The 19958-nt window shown below is 39.5% G+C and overlaps 1 protein-coding gene across 5 annotated transcripts in view; it reads right to left on the bottom strand.

Moving 5' to 3' along the window:
• The window catches only part of CADPS2 (calcium dependent secretion activator 2), a 367836-nt gene that overhangs the window by 285680 nt on the left and 62198 nt on the right, over positions 1-19958 (bottom strand). For all 5 annotated transcript variants that reach the window (XM_075208940.1, XM_075208941.1, XM_075208942.1 and 2 more), the window contains exon 2: positions 3571-3684. In XM_075208940.1, the coding sequence (XP_075065041.1) occupies positions 3571-3684 (114 nt within the window). The remainder of the gene's footprint in view (positions 1-3570; positions 3685-19958) is intronic.

Genomic DNA, 19958 nt, shown 5'->3' with positions numbered 1-19958 from the left:
CAGAAGGCAAAGGCAATGTACTATGGGCAGACATAAAAGAGCCCTTGATTATAAAGCTTTGTATCCAAAAGAATGAAGCAGTTGCCCTGTACAATGTTGAGACATTAATAGGACTACTAACTAACTTATAAACAGAGACTCAAAAGATGTTATTCTGCAGACCAGATACTACAAAAGACATAGGACACATTACTACTTTGGTATTGATTTTTATGCTATCCAATAGCATAATGATCAGATACTCTTACCAACAGAATATTGGCTATACGTCGAGAGGTAGGGAAGGGTATGAAAGGTATTGCAGTAAACACCCTCTAGACCTCTCCTTGGACATATATGAACGTCAGTGCTAGGACTATACCTTAGCAGCTGCTTTACCAGGCCTTAGCAGGGTGTGTTGAAAGGGATGCCATCTGGAAACAGAAGCTGAAGGATATGACCATGCCTCATTTTGAAAAGTAGCAAATTTTACTAATTCATTTTAACACTTTTTATATAATTGAACTGTTATTTCTAATATATATATGTTGTATTAACAGAAGATATGTGTCTGTACAGTTATTGCCTATAAAGAGTCATGAGAAAAAGTCATAAGAATTTTTAAAAGAACCTTGAATGTAGTATGGAGATATCATTCCATAATACTACACCTTTACTAACATGAGTCTGGTATGTATAGAAAAAAAGGCCTTCCCTATGATATAAAACCTTATCCAACAGACATTTACTGTATTTCCGCTCTATCTTTAAAAGTGTGTACTTTTAGCAATGTATGGTCTGTCATGTTTACTCTACTACGTATTTCAAGTCTTTTGCTATTGTCATGAGCCACAAAAATCCCTTACTTCACCATTAGAGTTTACCCTTCAAATCTGGGTCATGCCTTGTGCATTCCCTTCCTATAAATACTGCCTCGCTCGTTTTGACACATCACTTGAATAAAATAAGAGAAAATTATTTATCAGTTATAATTGATTCAAGTTCAAGTCATAAATCAGCGCTATGAAAGAACTAGTCATAATATATGTGCTAAATTTACCCCCATAGAAAAAAACAGCTCCACAATCTCACATATTAATAAGGCTTGCAATTTGGAATATTAAAATTAAAATAAATGTTCATTAACGTGCGTGGGTTTTTTTTTTTATTTATAAATGATTTTGTGCTTTTTAATATATATTTCACCTGAAGACTTTTGGTTAACTGCACAACTATCCATCGTTCTAATATCTGTTTGTGGTAATAAGAAGTATTTCAAGTTCGGCAGAAAGTAATTAATACATTTGGAGCTCGACCTTCACACAGCACTTTCCATAGTATTTGTATTTGCTTTTGAATGTCTAAATGCAAAACAAAAAAAAACTTATGTGGTTGTGATGGATGTGTAATAAATTGGTGAATGTGAATGTCGAGAGTGCTTTTATTATTATTATCATCATCAACTAATATAACAATCATATTATGTAGCACTGTATAGAGAATATGTAGTCAGGTCAGTGATTACTGATCATTGGCAAAAGCCAGACAGTGTAGAGAAGGCTTACCATTATTTTCTTCATATTTTAAACAGCAGTTTACGGTTTCATGCAAAAGTTCTATATACATAAAGGCATACTATATAACTGCTAATACTGTCCAAGACTCCAGACCAATAGCATTGTACAAAAGATAATTTACCACTACATTTTGTGCCAAAATCTACATGATCCTGTACTGGTATTGTAAAGTGCAAGACACTCACCAACAATATGATCCTCAGAAAATCAGCCATTTGGGCCCGATTCAAGTCAGATTGTAAACTGCGTTTTAAAAAGAGCACGGAACTTGTGCGCAGTTCCGACCATATTCAAATTCATGTACATCTTAAGATAAATTTCAACTGTAAGCACGCTTAGCCTAAACAGTACTGGCTATATGTAGACACACAGAACAGACAGCAGTATACGTACATGTGAAAGTAAAATAAAAAAGGTCACATCATTTTTTAAAACATAAAAAAGAACAGTATAATCATTAACATAAATATTTTTTTTCTTTACATTACAAAAAGATGCATGCAATGTATACTGTATATACAATGCATTTTAATAGTCTATCTTAGTTGCATACAGTTGTTCTATGAATCGCATATATGTACTTTTTAATATAAAGAAAATGCCATGTCAGCCATCACCATCAGTCGGCATTTAACCTGCCCTGTAGTGGGTGTAAATGAAAGGGGTGAAACAAAGTGTTCTTACAAGAAATACAGGGCTTGTATTGGCCGCATCTACATCGGTATGCGCTTACTTCTCTACATGACCTATGTTAATCGCTCCCTTGCTTCCCCCATTCTGCATTTCAAGACACAGTCAGTAGGAAGTGACTGTGACTATTATGTAGTATTTCTAATGACTGATTGTTATTTTCTGTTGAATTCATGTATGACAATGTATATTGTATGTAACCTTGTAATGTAATCTCAACGTGTGCTTTGCTAGATGACATGGTTTTGAACCTATGCAAGTTTTTTTAAACTAGCCAGACCAGGATAAGGATCTTGGAGGAGTTTGAAGCTCGAAAGTTGTAAACCATCTAGTCATTTAAGAAGAATGAGCAGAGGTGAGAATTCAAGGTCCTGTGAACATTCCTGATCTCAGGATATCCCTAGCTCACTCTGAAAGCCCTGTGACATTTGGGAGTTCAAGCTGTCCTTATTGACAGCTAAAATCCAAAAGTTGGGGGGTGAGAGCTATGTGAAAAAATAAAGTGTGCATTTTCATGAGGGAGTCTATCAAGACAGAAATGTTCCATATTTCTCAATTGTGTTCCCTTACACACCAGCTCTTAATTAGTAAGTAGTGACTCTGATTTTATTTTCCATTTTATTTTCTGAAACTTATTTGTGCAAAATATCGTATGTCTTGTTATTCATTTTTGTACCCAAGCATTGGAACCATTTTTCAGATTAAATAAATTGAATCTAGTGTGTTCTTCGTGATTCTTTGTGAACTTACAAATCCCAGGGAGGGTCATGCTACATGTGTATATGACTTAAGTGTGAAACATTAATAAGTGGTTCTGGTGAACGTAAGGACACCATAATAAATCCTTTGTGGTGGCAGAAAAGATGTATTCATTGCTAAGTGACTAAGGTGACACCAGTCACGGCCAGCTGTTCAGATTGCTGTATCTGGGACAGGCTGGGCATTTGTGACAGTAACATTTGAGTTCAGACATAAATTGAATGCAATTGCGAACAATGTCGTAATGTCCGTTTCTGGACATGCACAGAGCTATTTCACCAAAGATACGCTACGCAAATGGATGCACATCTGAATATTAATCAGATGCCATATGTTTTATAGCAAAAGTCCTGCCTCATTCACCTGGTACTTAAAGATCAGTGGCTGAAGGACCACTAGGGGCTAAATCTGACAAAATACACAGGACAGTAATGGGTGGGGAGGGGGTAGAGGCATGATTAGAATAGCTACTGCTGTCATATTAGTACAGGGGTTATATTAATGCGTATATAAAGAATCATAAAAGACAGAGAGCTATAATTGCAGTGTAAATCAATAAACTTACCTCATAATAACTTTTGACAGCATTGATAAAAGCTTCATCAGCCACTATTTGCGTTTCGCCTTTAAGGAAAGTCTGGAATCTCTCTCTAATTGTCTGTAATTGCTGTTTATTGAGCTACAAAAGAAAAGTGTACAAAGTTTAGAATATAACTCTTTACCTTTGATCATTTAAGCTTGGTACATAGCATGTGTTCTTCTCACCACAAAATACTGCCCATTAACAGATTTAAGTCACCCACTTAATTATTATTATTATTAATTTTTATTTATAAGGCACCACTAGGTGTCCGTAGCGCCGTACAGGGACAAACGAAATTACAATACAAGGAGAGACAGCACAGTACAGTAAACAATAAGCACAGTAACTCAGTGAGCTCAAAGCACAGCAAGGGCGGGGGAGGGGAGAGGGGAAGGTCTTCGTACGACGGAGCCCAAGAGGGAGGGCACGGATAATAGGGAGACCCCCAGGGGGGGAGAGGAGGGAGGGGACAGGGGGAAGAGGGTCCTCGAGGAGGACGACCAGGTTGCTGGAGAGCAGAGTTAACAGTGGTGAGACAGGAGGAGGGGTGACCCTGCTCAAAGGAGCGTACAATCTAAGGGATAAGGTAGACAGACAAAAAGACACGGGGGAGAGAGGGAGGAATGGAGGATAGGGGAAGGGGAATGAAGGGGAAGAGGCAGAAGAAAAGGAAGGTAATTAGGTGGGAGACTGGAAGGCTTTACGAAAAAGATGGGTTTTTAAAGCCCGTTTGAAACTGGACAGATTAGGGGAAGTTCTGATGGAGGGAGGGAGCTTGTTCCAGTGGAGGGGGGCAGCGCGGGCGAAGTCTTGGATACGCGCATGGGAGGAGGTGATCAGGGGAGAAGAGAGGCGACGGTCATTGGCAGATCGGAGAGGGCGGGAAGGAGCATGAAGAGAGAGGAGGGAGGAGATGTAGGGTGCAGTGGAGTTGGCGAGGGCCTTGTATGTAAGAGTGAGGAGCTTGAAGAGGATTCTGAAGGGGAAGGGGAGCCAGTGAAGGGATTGGTAGAGGGGGGAGACCAACGAGGAGCGGCGAGAAAGGAAGATGAGCCTATAAGAACAGATCGAAGGGGAGCAAGATGAGATTGGGGGAGGCCAGTGAGGAGGAGGTTACAGTAGTCCAAGCGGGAGATGATCAGAAAGTGAATAAGACATTTGGTGGCATCTTGGGAGAGAAAGGGCCGGATGCGAGCGATGTTACGCAGCTGGAAGCGGCAGGATTTAGCAAGAGAGAGAATGTGGGGGCCAAAGGAGAGAGAGGAGTCGAGGGTGACACCAAGGCAGCGAAGTTGGGGGACAGGGGAGATAAAGGTGTTGTCAACAGTGATAGAGAGATCAGAAGGGGGCGGGGTGTGAGACGGAGGAAAGACTATGAGTTCAGTTTTGGCGAGGTTAAGTTTGAGGAATCGAGAGGACATCCAGGAGGAGATGGCAGAGAGGCAGGCGGACACCCTAGAGAGGAGGGAGGGAGAGAGATCAGGAGAGGAGAGGTATAGTTGAGTGTCGTCGGCGTAGAGGTGGTAGTTAAGGCCGTAGGAGCTGATGAGTTCACCCAGGGAAGAGATGTATAAAGAGAAGAGCAAGGGTCCCAGAACAGAGCCCTGAGGGACCCCGACTGGAAGGGTGGATGGGGGGGGGAGAGAGACCCAGAGGTGGTGACGGAGAAGGAACGGTCAGCAAGGTAAGAGGTGAACCAGGACAAGACTGAGCCGGAGAGGCCAAAGGACTGGAGGGTGTGGAGGAGGAGGGGGTGGTCGACAGTGTCGAAGGCTGCAGAGAGATCGAGGAGGATGAGAACGGAGAAGTGGCCCCTGGCTTTAGCAGAGAGGAAATCATTGGTGACTTTAGCCAGGGCAGTTTCAGTGGAGTGAAGGGGGCGGAAGCCAGACTGGAGAGGATCAAGGAGGGAATGCTCGGAAAGGTAGGAGGAGAGACGGCTGCAGACAAGCCTTTCAAGAATTTTGGAGGCAAAGGGGAGGAGAGATATGGGGCGATAGTTGGAGGGAGAAGTGGGGTCAAGATTGGGTTTCTTAAGAATGGGGGATACGAGAGCATGTTTGAATGAGAAGGGGAAGATGCCGGTGGAGAGGGAAAGATTAAAGAGGTGGGCGAGGTGGGAGCAGGTGGTGGGGGAAAGGGAGCAAAGAAGGTGGGAGGGAATGGGATCCAGGGGACAGGTAGAGGGGGGAGAGGATGAGATGAGAGAATGGACTTCCTCGCCCGTGGTGGGGCGGAAGGAGTAGAGGGAAAGGTGGTTAGGGGGGGAGGGCGAGAGAGAGGAGGAGGAGATTTCAAGTCGGATGGCCTCAATTTTAGAGGAGAAAAAGGAGGCGAAGTCGGAGGCAGTCAGGGAGGAGGGGGTGGGGCCAGGAGAGTGCTGAAAGTGGCGAAGAGGCGGCGGGGGTTAGAGGATTGGGACGAGATGAGGGATTTAAAGAAAGATTGTTTAGCGAGTGAGAGGGCAGAGCAGTAGGATGAAAGGATGAATTTAAAGTGGAGGAAGTCAGCCAGGGAGCGGGATTTTCTCCAGTGGCGTTCAGCGGTACGGGAGCATTTTTGGAGGAAGCGGGTGAATTTGGAGTGCCAGGGTTGGGGTTTGGAGCAGCGAGGGTGGACGGAGTGGGCTGGGGCGACCGCATCCAGAGCAGAGGTGAGGGTGAGATTGTAGAGGGAGACCGCCTTATTGGGGCAGGCCAGGGAGGAAAGGGGAGAAAGGAGGGTATCGAGAGAGGAGGACAGAGTGGACGGGTTAAGAGCGTCGAGGTTGCGTATGGACAGAGTAGGTTTGGGTAGGGGGAGGGGAGCAGGAGAAGAGGAGAGAGAGAAGGAGAGGAGATGGTGATCGGATAGAGGAAAGGGAGAGATGGAGAAGTCAGAGAGACTACATAGGTAGGAGAAGACAAGATCAAGGGAGTGACCAAGGCAGAGAGTGGGGGAGGAGGTCCATTGGGTAAGGCCTAGGGAGGAAGAGAGGGTGAGCAGTTTGCTGGAAGCAGGGTCGGTGGGGTTGTCCATGGGGAAGTTAAAGTCGCCGAGGATGATGGAGGGGAGGTCGGAGGAGAGGTGGTGAGGAAGCCAGGCAGCAAAGTTATCAAGGAAGAGGGAGGTGGGGCCAGGGGGGCGGTAGATGACAGAGACACGGAGATGGATGGGGTAGAAGAGGCGGATGGAGTGGGCTTCAAATGAGGAGAAGGAGAGGGAGGGTTCAGGGGGAATGACACGAAAACTACAGGTGGAGGATAGGAGGAAGCCCACCCCCCCGCCTGGGCGGGCCCCAGGTCTGGCGGAGTGGGTGAAGGAGAGGCCACCATAGGAGAGGGCGGCGGGGGAGGCGGTGTCAGAGTTGGACAGCCAGGTTTCAGTAATGGCGAGCAGGTTAAGGGAGTTGGATAAGAAGAGGTCGTGGATAGTAGTCAGTTTGTTGCGGACTGATCTAGCGTTCCAGAGGGCACATGAGAAAGGGGGAGAGGAGAGGGGGGAGATGGGCACTTAATGACTTACATCTTCAACTAACTCCAAGCCATTAGAGCCTAAATTCGCACTTAACAATTTGATTTTTTTTACTTACATTTATTATGTTTACATATTATTACACTTCTGATTTGTGCCTATATTAAAGACAGTTGGATAAGGTCTTTAAATAACCATCTTGAAAATAGTGATAACATAGTAACATACATAGTTGATGAGGTTGAAAAAAGATACCAGTCCATCAAGTTCAACCTATTTTGGATCTCCTGCGATCCTGCACTTATATTTGAAATTGATCCAGAGTAAGCAACCGCCAATCTGTTTCAATTGTGAAAATCCCCCAAGACTCAATATTGCAGTCCTATTTTACCCTATTTCCACTACTATCCTACATTTTAATTAACGGGTCGTATCCCTGGATACACCTTTCCGCTAAAAATTTGTCTAACCCTTTCTTAAACATATCTATTGAATCTGCCATCACAACCTTCTCTGGCAATGAATTCCATATCTTGACTGCCCTTACTGTAAAGAACCCCTTCCTTTGCTGGTTGTGAAATTTCCTCTCCTCTAACCTTAGAGGGTGACCACGTGTCCTTTGTATAGTCCTTGGGGTAAAAGTTCCCATGAAAGTTCTCTGTATTGACCCCTAATGTATTTGTACATAGTAATCATATCTCCCCTTAGACGCCTCTTTTCTAAAGTAAACATGCCTAAACTGGCTAACCTTTCCTCATAACTTAATGACTCCATATCCTTTATCAATTTTGTCGCCCTTCTCTAAACCCTTTCTAGTTCCAAATTATCTTTTTTATAGAGTGGTGCCAAGAACTGTACTGCATATTCAAGATGAGGTCTTACCAACGATTTATACAGTGGCAAAATTACACTGTCTTCCCTTGCATCTATGCCCCTTTTTATGCATGCCAATACTTTGTTTGCCCTTGCAGCTGCTGCTTGACATTGAGCACTATTGCTAAGTCTACTGTCTACAAGCACTCCCAAATCCTTTTCCATTATAGATTCTCCTAAATTAATTCCATTTAATTTATAGATTGTGTTCTTGTTTTTGATCCCTGAATGCATAACCTTACATTTATCTGTGTTGAACCTCATATTCCATTTGGCCGCCCAATCCTCCAGTTTATTTAAGTCCCTCTGTAGGAAAGCTACATCTTGCTCTGATTTTATTACCTTACAGAGTTTAGTGTCATCTGCAAAAATAGAAACTTTACTCCCTAAACCATCACCAAGGTCATTAATGAATATATTAAAAAGGAGTGGCCCCAGCACGGAACCTTGAGGTACTCCACTTAAGACTTTTGACCAATTAGAAAATGTTCCATTTATCACAACTCTCTGTTCCCTATTCTCTAACCAGTTTTCGATCCAAGTACAAATTTTGATTCCTAGACCCAGTTCCCTTATTTTGTAAACCAACCTCTTGTGTGGCACTGTATCAAAGGCCTTTGCAAAATCTAAGTAGACCACATCTACTGTGCTACCCCGGTCTAAGTTTCCACTAACTTCCTCGTAGAAACTAATTAGATTAGTTTGACATGACCTATCCCTCAGAAATCCATGTTGATTCCCACTAATAATTTTATTGCGTACCAAGTAATCCTGAATACTATCCCTTAAAATACCTTCCAGTAGTTTCCCCACTATTGATGTCAGGCTTACAGGTCTATAATTACCTGGTTGTGATCTCGTCCCCTTTTTAAACAACGGCACCACATCTGCTATTCGCCAATCCCTTGGTACAGAGCCTGATGAGATTGAATCTCTGAAAATTAAGAATAGCGGTCTAGCCATTTCCGAATTTAACTCCATAAGGACCCTTGGGTGTATGCCATATGGACCTGGAGCTTTATTTATCTGAATATTCTTCAGTCGCCTTTGGACTTCTTCCTCTGACAACCAAGTATTAATTAATGGCATGGTTTCATTTCCATTTTTATGTATTACTTCTACCATTTGTTTCTCTCTAGTAAATACTGAAGAAAAGAAAGTGTTTAATACCTCTGCTTTTTACTTCGTATCATTTATCAATTCACCCATCTCACTTCTTAGGGATCCTATATTATCTTTTTTAATCCTTTTGCCATTTATATACTTAAAAAACTTTTTGGGGTTTGTATTACTTTCTTTTGCAACGTGCCATTCATTTTCTAATTTAGCTAATCTAATTTCCTTTTTGCATGTTTTATTACATTCCTTATACCTATGGAAGGACTCCTCTGACCCTTCAGACTTAAACAATTTAAATGCACGCTTCTTCCTTTGCATTTCTTCCCTTACCTTTTTATTTAGCCACATTGGTTTAGACTTAATTCTTTTACATTTATTTCCCATAGGAATGAACTTATACATGTATGTTTCCAACAACATTTTAAAGACAGCCCACTTTTCTTCCGTATTTTTTTCCTTCAAAGGCTGTCCCAGTCTATGCTGTTTATAGACTCCTTTAGCATATTAAAATTTGCCTTTCTAAAGATTAAAGTCCTAGTTGATCCCTTATACCGTTGCTTCTGAAAACGAATTTCAAAAGAGACCATATTATGATCACCGTTTCCCAAGTGCTCCCTTACTTGAATATTTGATATTACGTCTACATTGTTTGTTATTACTAGGTCCAGTATAGTCCGGTTCCAAGTTGGTTCCTCTACTAATTGGGACATGTAATGGTCTTTTAGCGTGCTCAGAAACCTATTTCCCCTAGCTGTACCGCAGGTCTCAGTACTCCAATCAATGTCCAGATAATTAAAATCCCCCATAATTAAAATTTGACCTAGTTGTGTAGCCTTTTCAATTTGCTGTAGAAGTTGGGCTTCCTCAATCGTACTAATATCTGGCGGTTTATAGCATATCCCTATCAGCAACTTCTCTGAACTTCTTCCTCCGCTGGATATTTCCACCCACAATGTCTCTATATTATCACCAATATTCTCATATATAACGTCCTGAATACTTGGTTTTAATTCTGGCTTAATATAAAGACATACTCCTCCTCCCCTTTTATTTACCTTATCCCTCCTGAAGAGAGAATAGCCTTCCAAGTTGACTGCCCAGTCATGTGTATCATCCCACCAGGTCTCCGTAATACCTATAATATCATACTGCTCATTCATTGCTACTAGCTCTAACTCCCCCATTTTACCTGTCAGGCTTCTTGCATTTGCAAGCATACACTTAAGTCTATTGCCTCCCTTAGGTATTTCTTTTTGCTTTAAAAAGGGCCTCTCCTTATCGGCTATGCTTCCCTTTACCCCCTCTCCATCCCCTTAACTCTTGTTAAATTCCTCCTTACTATTCTCAATGTCTATCCCATAAATACTTGCTTGCCCCTCCCCCCCGGAGCCTAGTTTAAAATCTCCTCCAACCTTCTAACCATCCTCTCCCCTAGCACTGCAGCCCCCTCCTCATTCAGGTGCAATCCATCACGACAATAAAAATGGCAACTGACCGAGAAATCAACTGGTCTTTGCAGATACCCACTAAAATGGGAACCAAAAATGCTTGCTTACCCCTTGACATCTTCATAATTTGGCCCTACTAAAATAAATCTCAGTTTTTCATTTGAACGCAGGAGTAGGTACATTACTGAGGCTAGCCTGTATTCTTCACAGAATGCTGATAAACACCATCCTTTTTTCTAATTACATCTCCTTCTCAGAAGAAGCAATAATGTGCTCACCTTGCAATTGATACCATATTGCCATATTAACCTATATAAACAGGTACAACAGCAGATGGAAAATATGAAAGGAGAAACTATTTTGTACTGCATTTTTCAAGTTTGTAAATTATACCCACAACACAAAAGGCAAAAAATAGACTTATGGTTGAGTAAGGGTCCGTGCACAGAGTGGATTTTTATCCACCCAACATATATTCCATATAATGAACTGCTTGTTTCCACCGTCTTTCTGTCAAGCTGCACTACACAATCCGAACCTAAAAATAAAATACAAAATGGGAAAAAATGGGGAACATAAGAATGTGACCCATCTTTTTGCATTCAGGTTCTGCACTTACTCCAACTCTGTATAATAAACTAGAGGGAAAAATTTAGAATTATTTGTTTTGATTGGTCAAGAGGGTTACTAGTATGAGTAAAGCTGGTTACACACTTCAGAAAAATATTGCAGATGCGATTTCTGTAAAAATTTTACCAACGACAAAATCTTGATGAGCATGCAGATTCATGTGTACACACCTACACGATTTACCTTTAAATCTGTGCTCTTCACCTCTCATAACCATCTGATAAAAAAAGACCATGACTCTATAAACTCAATATTGATCTGCCTACACTGCTGGTCGTCAGTGCATACACATGTCCAGATTTGCCAAACATCGTTCCATCACTGATGGTGATTTTTCGGAAGTTTATCAAATCAAACTATACAATGTTCTTTGGTACGAAAAAATATGATCATGGTAGAGTACACACTAATGCGATATCTTACCAAACAGACGTTTATTGTGTGATCAGTATGATAATTGGGCGAAAAACATGTAGTGTGTTCCGAGCAAAGAAAGAATAACACAGAGAGCATCAAATGTCAATGTCAAAATGTTACAGTGTAGCTAGGTCTAACAAGGCTCAAGTAAAATTTATTTTCAACAATATTAACCATTAATTTATAACACTACATCATATATCAAACAAGAAATTTGCAATGTGAAAGTAATAACAAACCCATAAGTGGGTATGATATAGCCATCGAAATAATACAGAGAGATTATGCAACTCTTATGGGGCACTCTGTTGGAAGATGGTACATGGTGATAGTGCCAATTCTTCTGAAGAGGATGTCACCAACCCCAATACAGAGAGAGGCCTTTATGGATTATGAAAATTATGTTGCTGAAAATTTATAATACAATTACACAGTTTTTGCAAGAATTGTAAATATCATTGAGAAAATGTTTGCTAACTAGAAGTTCTGGATAAGAACGAATACAAAATAGTTTAGGAATACTTTCCCAAGGATTCCCATCTAATACTTCATTCTCAAAATACATAAAAATATAGAACCTGCATGGACATTCAATTATATCTTTGACAGAATATGTAGATATTTTTATTAAAAAAAATATGTTCTGATAATAAATTCAAATCTTTTAAAATGTTACATAAGACAAAGATTTCAAATGGAGCACAGGTGATATATAATACAAGCACTGGAAAGCAGTGGAATATCACCTGCCAAGGGACGAAAAGTATGGGAGTTTGAAGTAAAGACTTTATTTTAGACTTTACTATTTATGCATTAAAACACAATTATTTAAAATTTCAAGGGGATCTCTTCCTTCAGTTATGAGGATCAGCTAATTCAGAGAATCTATCTATCTATCTATGGGACTAGGACTCAGAATAAATAAAATGTTATATATGTGTTTATATATATTATATCATACTACAAATTAGAGATGTGCGCTGTTTCGGTTTTGAAACAGAGGTCAATACTAAACCGACTTTGTGTTTCGGCTTTGCTATCAGTTTTGTAGAACAAACGCGAAAGGTTTTGGATCTGCATTTAATTGAAAAGAGAGAAAAATAGCTAAAATAATATAATTTTGAGCTATTGTTGCTCCTACATGACTATTTATAGCATTAACATTCATTTACAATCCTATTTTCTAATGTTCCCTTAACAACGGTCCCAATTTTCATTAGTTTTGGTCAGTCTGCAGCGAACTGTCTTACAAAATCCTTCATTAACTTTGCCATCATTGCATTTGCTTGCTCTGTTGCAATTAAAAAATAATAAATTGCATAGTGTTGATGTCTCCCTTTCATTGCACCCAAATCTCCTTCACATGTTCAGGCTTACTATTAACTGTCATAAGCTTTTAGAACCAGCAGGTGAGGTCTTCACCTATAGTAGACACTTTTCCCGAATAGCTGGACGCACTCACAGGTACTCGGATGCCCTCAGGACTTAACTCAAAGTAGTAAAAGCTTATGAGCAGGAACTGATAACAGAGATAAGAGAAATGGGGCCAAGAGCACGCCCCCCCATGTCCACTCAGGAGGCAGCAAGAATTTAATTATAGCCACGCACACCACCTGCCTGTCAGTAGCCAGGATGCAGTGGCAGTGTAAGACATCACGGATGCCCTGGCATCAGAGTGAGTGGGGCAGTTGTAAAATTTCTGAGATTATTGCCCACACCTGCTAGGACTGGTCAGACTGGTGGTCAGTGGTCTAACACACTCTGCTGGCTATTGTGATCACACATAGTGAATGTTCTAATGGGAGAAACAATAGTTTATTCTATTATAATAGGACTCCGTTGGACCACAAGAGCTGGGTGGCAGGGAAAAAGAGCTGGGTGGAACACCCGGGAGACAGGTGCTGGGGAAAACACTGATTTTGTAAATCTGCTTTATCCGATTCAATTAAAAAAAATAATTAACCATATTTTACGGTTCTCTAACTCCATCACATAGCATAAGTCATTATCCATCTCCATTTATACATGTATTCTTAGGTTGGTCCAAAATCTGTTCTTTTAATTTCTTTGAATGTGGACTTTCAATTGCATTGTCAAGACATGTTTTGGGCAGCCAAATCTGCATGAATGTAAGTATTATACACACTTACATGTGTAGGAAGGGCAACTATGAGCCTATCTGAACTGTCTTTTTTACATATTTCTTACACGTCTCTAATAGAACATATAAATATTATTTATATACAATCAATATTTATATACATGGGTCTTGGGGACCACATCCACTGCAAGTCTCAGGCAGCCCCCTTTACTTTGCGGTTAGATGAAGTTTGCACCGGGAGGAATGATTTTTCAGCCTGCCCCATAAATATATAGGAGTCTCCTGGTTTGATTCAGAAGGGCATCATTATGGCACAGAGCCATATATAAGTAAAACAAGTATAAAGTAAACCAAGCTAATGAAAGCCATGTTCTTGGCAACCAATGAATACTCTAGCAATGTACTGTGTGCCTAATCTTTCAATTTTTGTAGTATGGGTGCAGGCCACCTTCCTCTCTCAGCATCCTCATTTATTAAAAGAGATAGCAAAGTAGTTGGCTCTTTACAATTGGGTATCTAGTGATGGCTCTGTCCATCTAATGACATTTGATTGCTACTGTCTCTTCACTCCCCATATTGCCTGCAATGTAGTTTACCCATTTATAATGAACAAATGACTTATTGAACATCACCCCATTATACTTATATAGGGGGAAATAGGTAAGTCTACTACTTCTCAGCTATTGGCTTCTTACTTTATGGGGGGGGGGGGGCAGGACCCATGTGTGTTCTGGGTATCTTCTGTACATTGTTAAAATATGTAGGAGTCCAGGTGTTTAGCATTAAGGTTAGATTGTAAGTATAAACTATGCAGAAGAAATAAATATTCTGGAGGATTATTTAAAGTGCGAATGAACAGTCACATTTATTTAGGAATCAAATACCTGGAATCGCCATATCAGGAGAGTACTCAAACTAGTATCTCACCGCTCCTTATATAGCTACAGGACTTTTATAGCCTGGAACAATGAAAGAAAGAAAAAACAAAAAAATAAAAAATGCATACATAGGGCACAATAAGAACTAGCAGAGAAAACAATTTGATTGCCTGTACACCGTCCTTTTGGCACACATAGCAGGAAATGTCTGGGTGATTAATTAATGGAGATGTGCTCACCAAGAAATTCTGTGACATGTAGTCGCTAAAGGAATGAACATTGTACTTTCGTATGTAAGTTAAGATGAATCCTTTTAGAACTGAGTGTGGATGAATAAAGTCTTCAAATGTCAAGGAAAATACATCTAAAACATCTTTATTTCAGTTTCTATTAGTTTACGCGCAGACTATATTTTCCATAGTTAGACAGTAGTTATGCAACACGCAGATATGAACTTATTGCAGTACAGTATATATTTTATTTTATAAACATTGGATGGAATCTTAAGTTGGCAAAGAAAAGACTTTTAAACTGGGAGCATATAGTGCAATTATGGGAGAAATACAAAATGGATATTGTAAAATTCTCAAACATAACCAATCTGAATGCTTAACTTCACTTTCTAGTATTTCATCGTTAATACAGGAACTCATAAAATGCAGAAACCAATAGAAACCAACTAGAAGTTCTGGATAAGAACGAATACAAAATAGTTTAGGAATACTTTCCCAAGGATTCCCATCTAATACTTCATTCTCAAAATACATAAAAATATAGAACCTGCATGGACATTCAATTATATCTTTGACAGAATATGTAGATATTTTTATTAAAAAAAATATGTTCTGATAATAAATTCAAATCTTTTAAAATGTTACATAAGACAAAGATTTCAAATGGAGCACAGGTGATATATAATACAAGCACTGGAAAGCAGTGGAATATCACCTGCCAAGGGACGAAAAGTATGGGAGTTTGAAGTAAAGACTTTATTTTAGACTTTACTATTTATGCATTAAAACACAATTATTTAAAATTTCAAGGGGATCTCTTCCTTCAGTTATGAGGATCAGCTAATTCAGAGAATCTATCTATCTATCTATGGGACTAGGACTCAGAATAAATAAAATGTTATATATGTGTTTATATATATTATATCATACTACAAATTAGAGATGTGCGCTGTTTCGGTTTTGAAACAGAGGTCAATACTAAACCGACTTTGTGTTTCGGCTTTGCTATCAGTTTTGTAGAACAAACGCGAAAGGTTTTGGATCTGCATTTAATTGAAAAGAGAGAAAAATAGCTAAAATAATATAATTTTGAGCTATTGTTGCTCCTACATGACTATTTATAGCATTAACATTCATTTACAATCCTATTTTCTAATGTTCCCTTAACAACGGTCCCAATTTTCATTAGTTTTGGTCAGTCTGCAGCGAACTGTCTTACAAAATCCTTCATTAACTTTGCCATCATTGCATTTGCTTGCTCTGTTGCAATTAAAAAATAATAAATTGCATAGTGTTGATGTCTCCCTTTCATTGCACCCAAATCTCCTTCACATGTTCAGGCTTACTATTAACTGTCATAAGCTTTTAGAACCAGCAGGTGAGGTCTTCACCTATAGTAGACACTTTTCCCGAATAGCTGGACGCACTCACAGGTACTCGGATGCCCTCAGGACTTAACTCAAAGTAGTAAAAGCTTATGAGCAGGAACTGATAACAGAGATAAGAGAAATGGGGCCAAGAGCACGCCCCCCCATGTCCACTCAGGAGGCAGCAAGAATTTAATTATAGCCACGCACACCACCTGCCTGTCAGTAGCCAGGATGCAGTGGCAGTGTAAGACATCACGGATGCCCTGGCATCAGAGTGAGTGGGGCAGTTGTAAAATTTCTGAGATTATTGCCCACACCTGCTAGGACTGGTCAGACTGGTGGTCAGTGGTCTAACACACTCTGCTGGCTATTGTGATCACACATAGTGAATGTTCTAATGGGAGAAACAATAGTTTATTCTATTATAATAGGACTCCGTTGGACCACAAGAGCTGGGTGGCAGGGAAAAAGAGCTGGGTGGAACACCCGGGAGACAGGTGCTGGGGAAAACACTGATTTTGTAAATCTGCTTTATCCGATTCAATTAAAAAAAATAATTAACCATATTTTACGGTTCTCTAACTCCATCACATAGCATAAGTCATTATCCATCTCCATTTATACATGTATTCTTAGGTTGGTCCAAAATCTGTTCTTTTAATTTCTTTGAATGTGGACTTTCAATTGCATTGTCAAGACATGTTTTGGGCAGCCAAATCTGCATGAATGTAAGTATTATACACACTTACATGTGTAGGAAGGGCAACTATGAGCCTATCTGAACTGTCTTTTTTACATATTTCTTACACGTCTCTAATAGAACATATAAATATTATTTATATACAATCAATATTTATATACATGGGTCTTGGGGACCACATCCACTGCAAGTCTCAGGCAGCCCCCTTTACTTTGCGGTTAGATGAAGTTTGCACCGGGAGGAATGATTTTTCAGCCTGCCCCATAAATATATAGGAGTCTCCTGGTTTGATTCAGAAGGGCATCATTATGGCACAGAGCCATATATAAGTAAAACAAGTATAAAGTAAACCAAGCTAATGAAAGCCATGTTCTTGGCAACCAATGAATACTCTAGCAATGTACTGTGTGCCTAATCTTTCAATTTTTGTAGTATGGGTGCAGGCCACCTTCCTCTCTCAGCATCCTCATTTATTAAAAGAGATAGCAAAGTAGTTGGCTCTTTACAATTGGGTATCTAGTGATGGCTCTGTCCATCTAATGACATTTGATTGCTACTGTCTCTTCACTCCCCATATTGCCTGCAATGTAGTTTACCCATTTATAATGAACAAATGACTTATTGAACATCACCCCATTATACTTATATAGGGGGAAATAGGTAAGTCTACTACTTCTCAGCTATTGGCTTCTTACTTTATGGGGGGGGGGGGGCAGGACCCATGTGTGTTCTGGGTATCTTCTGTACATTGTTAAAATATGTAGGAGTCCAGGTGTTTAGCATTAAGGTTAGATTGTAAGTATAAACTATGCAGAAGAAATAAATATTCTGGAGGATTATTTAAAGTGCGAATGAACAGTCACATTTATTTAGGAATCAAATACCTGGAATCGCCATATCAGGAGAGTACTCAAACTAGTATCTCACCGCTCCTTATATAGCTACAGGACTTTTATAGCCTGGAACAATGAAAGAAAGAAAAAACAAAAAAATAAAAAATGCATACATAGGGCACAATAAGAACTAGCAGAGAAAACAATTTGATTGCCTGTACACCGTCCTTTTGGCACACATAGCAGGAAATGTCTGGGTGATTAATTAATGGAGATGTGCTCACCAAGAAATTCTGTGACATGTAGTCGCTAAAGGAATGAACATTGTACTTTCGTATGTAAGTTAAGATGAATCCTTTTAGAACTGAGTGTGGATGAATAAAGTCTTCAAATGTCAAGGAAAATACATCTAAAACATCTTTATTTCAGTTTCTATTAGTTTACGCGCAGACTATATTTTCCATAGTTAGACAGTAGTTATGCAACACGCAGATATGAACTTATTGCAGTACAGTATATATTTTATTTTATAAACATTGGATGGAATCTTAAGTTGGCAAAGAAAAGACTTTTAAACTGGGAGCATATAGTGCAATTATGGGAGAAATACAAAATGGATATTGTAAAATTCTCAAACATAACCAATCTGAATGCTTAACTTCACTTTCTAGTATTTCATCGTTAATACAGGAACTCATAAAATGCAGAAACCAATAGAAACCAACTAGAAGTTCTGGATAAGAACGAATACAAAATAGTTTAGGAATACTTTCCCAAGGATTCCCATCTAATACTTCATTCTCAAAATACATAAAAATATAGAACCTGCATGGACATTCAATTATATCTTTGACAGAATATGTAGATATTTTTATTAAAAAAAATATGTTCTGATAATAAATTCAAATCTTTTAAAATGTTACATAAGACAAAGATTTCAAATGGAGCACAGGTGATATATAATACAAGCACTGGAAAGCAGTGGAATATCACCTGCCAAGGGACGAAAAGTATGGGAGTTTGAAGTAAAGACTTTATTTTAGACTTTACTATTTATGCATTAAAACACAATTATTTAAAATTTCAAGGGGATCTCTTCCTTCAGTTATGAGGATCAGCTAATTCAGAGAATCTATCTATCTATCTATGGGACTAGGACTCAGAATAAATAAAATGTTATATATGTGTTTATATATATTATATCATACTACAAATTAGAGATGTGCGCTGTTTCGGTTTTGAAACAGAGGTCAATACTAAACCGACTTTGTGTTTCGGCTTTGCTATCAGTTTTGTAGAACAAACGCGAAAGGTTTTGGATCTGCATTTAATTGAAAAGAGAGAAAAATAGCTAAAATAATATAATTTTGAGCTATTGTTGCTCCTACATGACTATTTATAGCATTAACATTCATTTACAATCCTATTTTCTAATGTTCCCTTAACAACGGTCCCAATTTTCATTAGTTTTGGTCAGTCTGCAGCGAACTGTCTTACAAAATCCTTCATTAACTTTGCCATCATTGCATTTGCTTGCTCTGTTGCAATTAAAAAATAATAAATTGCATAGTGTTGATGTCTCCCTTTCATTGCACCCAAATCTCCTTCACATGTTCAGGCTTACTATTAACTGTCATAAGCTTTTAGAACCAGCAGGTGAGGTCTTCACCTATAGTAGACACTTTTCCCGAATAGCTGGACGCACTCACAGGTACTCGGATGCCCTCAGGACTTAACTCAAAGTAGTAAAAGCTTATGAGCAGGAACTGATAACAGAGATAAGAGAAATGGGGCCAAGAGCACGCCCCCCCATGTCCACTCAGGAGGCAGCAAGAATTTAATTATAGCCACGCACACCACCTGCCTGTCAGTAGCCAGGATGCAGTGGCAGTGTAAGACATCACGGATGCCCTGGCATCAGAGTGAGTGGGGCAGTTGTAAAATTTCTGAGATTATTGCCCACACCTGCTAGGACTGGTCAGACTGGTGGTCAGTGGTCTAACACACTCTGCTGGCTATTGTGATCACACATAGTGAATGTTCTAATGGGAGAAACAATAGTTTATTCTATTATAATAGGACTCCGTTGGACCACAAGAGCTGGGTGGCAGGGAAAAAGAGCTGGGTGGAACACCCGGGAGACAGGTGCTGGGGAAAACACTGATTTTGTAAATCTGCTTTATCCGATTCAATTAAAAAAAATAATTAACCATATTTTACGGTTCTCTAACTCCATCACATAGCATAAGTCATTATCCATCTCCATTTATACATGTATTCTTAGGTTGGTCCAAAATCTGTTCTTTTAATTTCTT

Source organism: Mixophyes fleayi, chromosome 4 (genome assembly GCF_038048845.1).
Source record: "Mixophyes fleayi isolate aMixFle1 chromosome 4, aMixFle1.hap1, whole genome shotgun sequence".
Classification (NCBI taxonomy): domain Eukaryota; kingdom Metazoa; phylum Chordata; class Amphibia; order Anura; family Limnodynastidae; genus Mixophyes; species Mixophyes fleayi.
The sequence above is the reverse complement of the archived record's forward strand: the minus strand, read 5'-3'. Positions and strand labels throughout refer to the sequence as shown.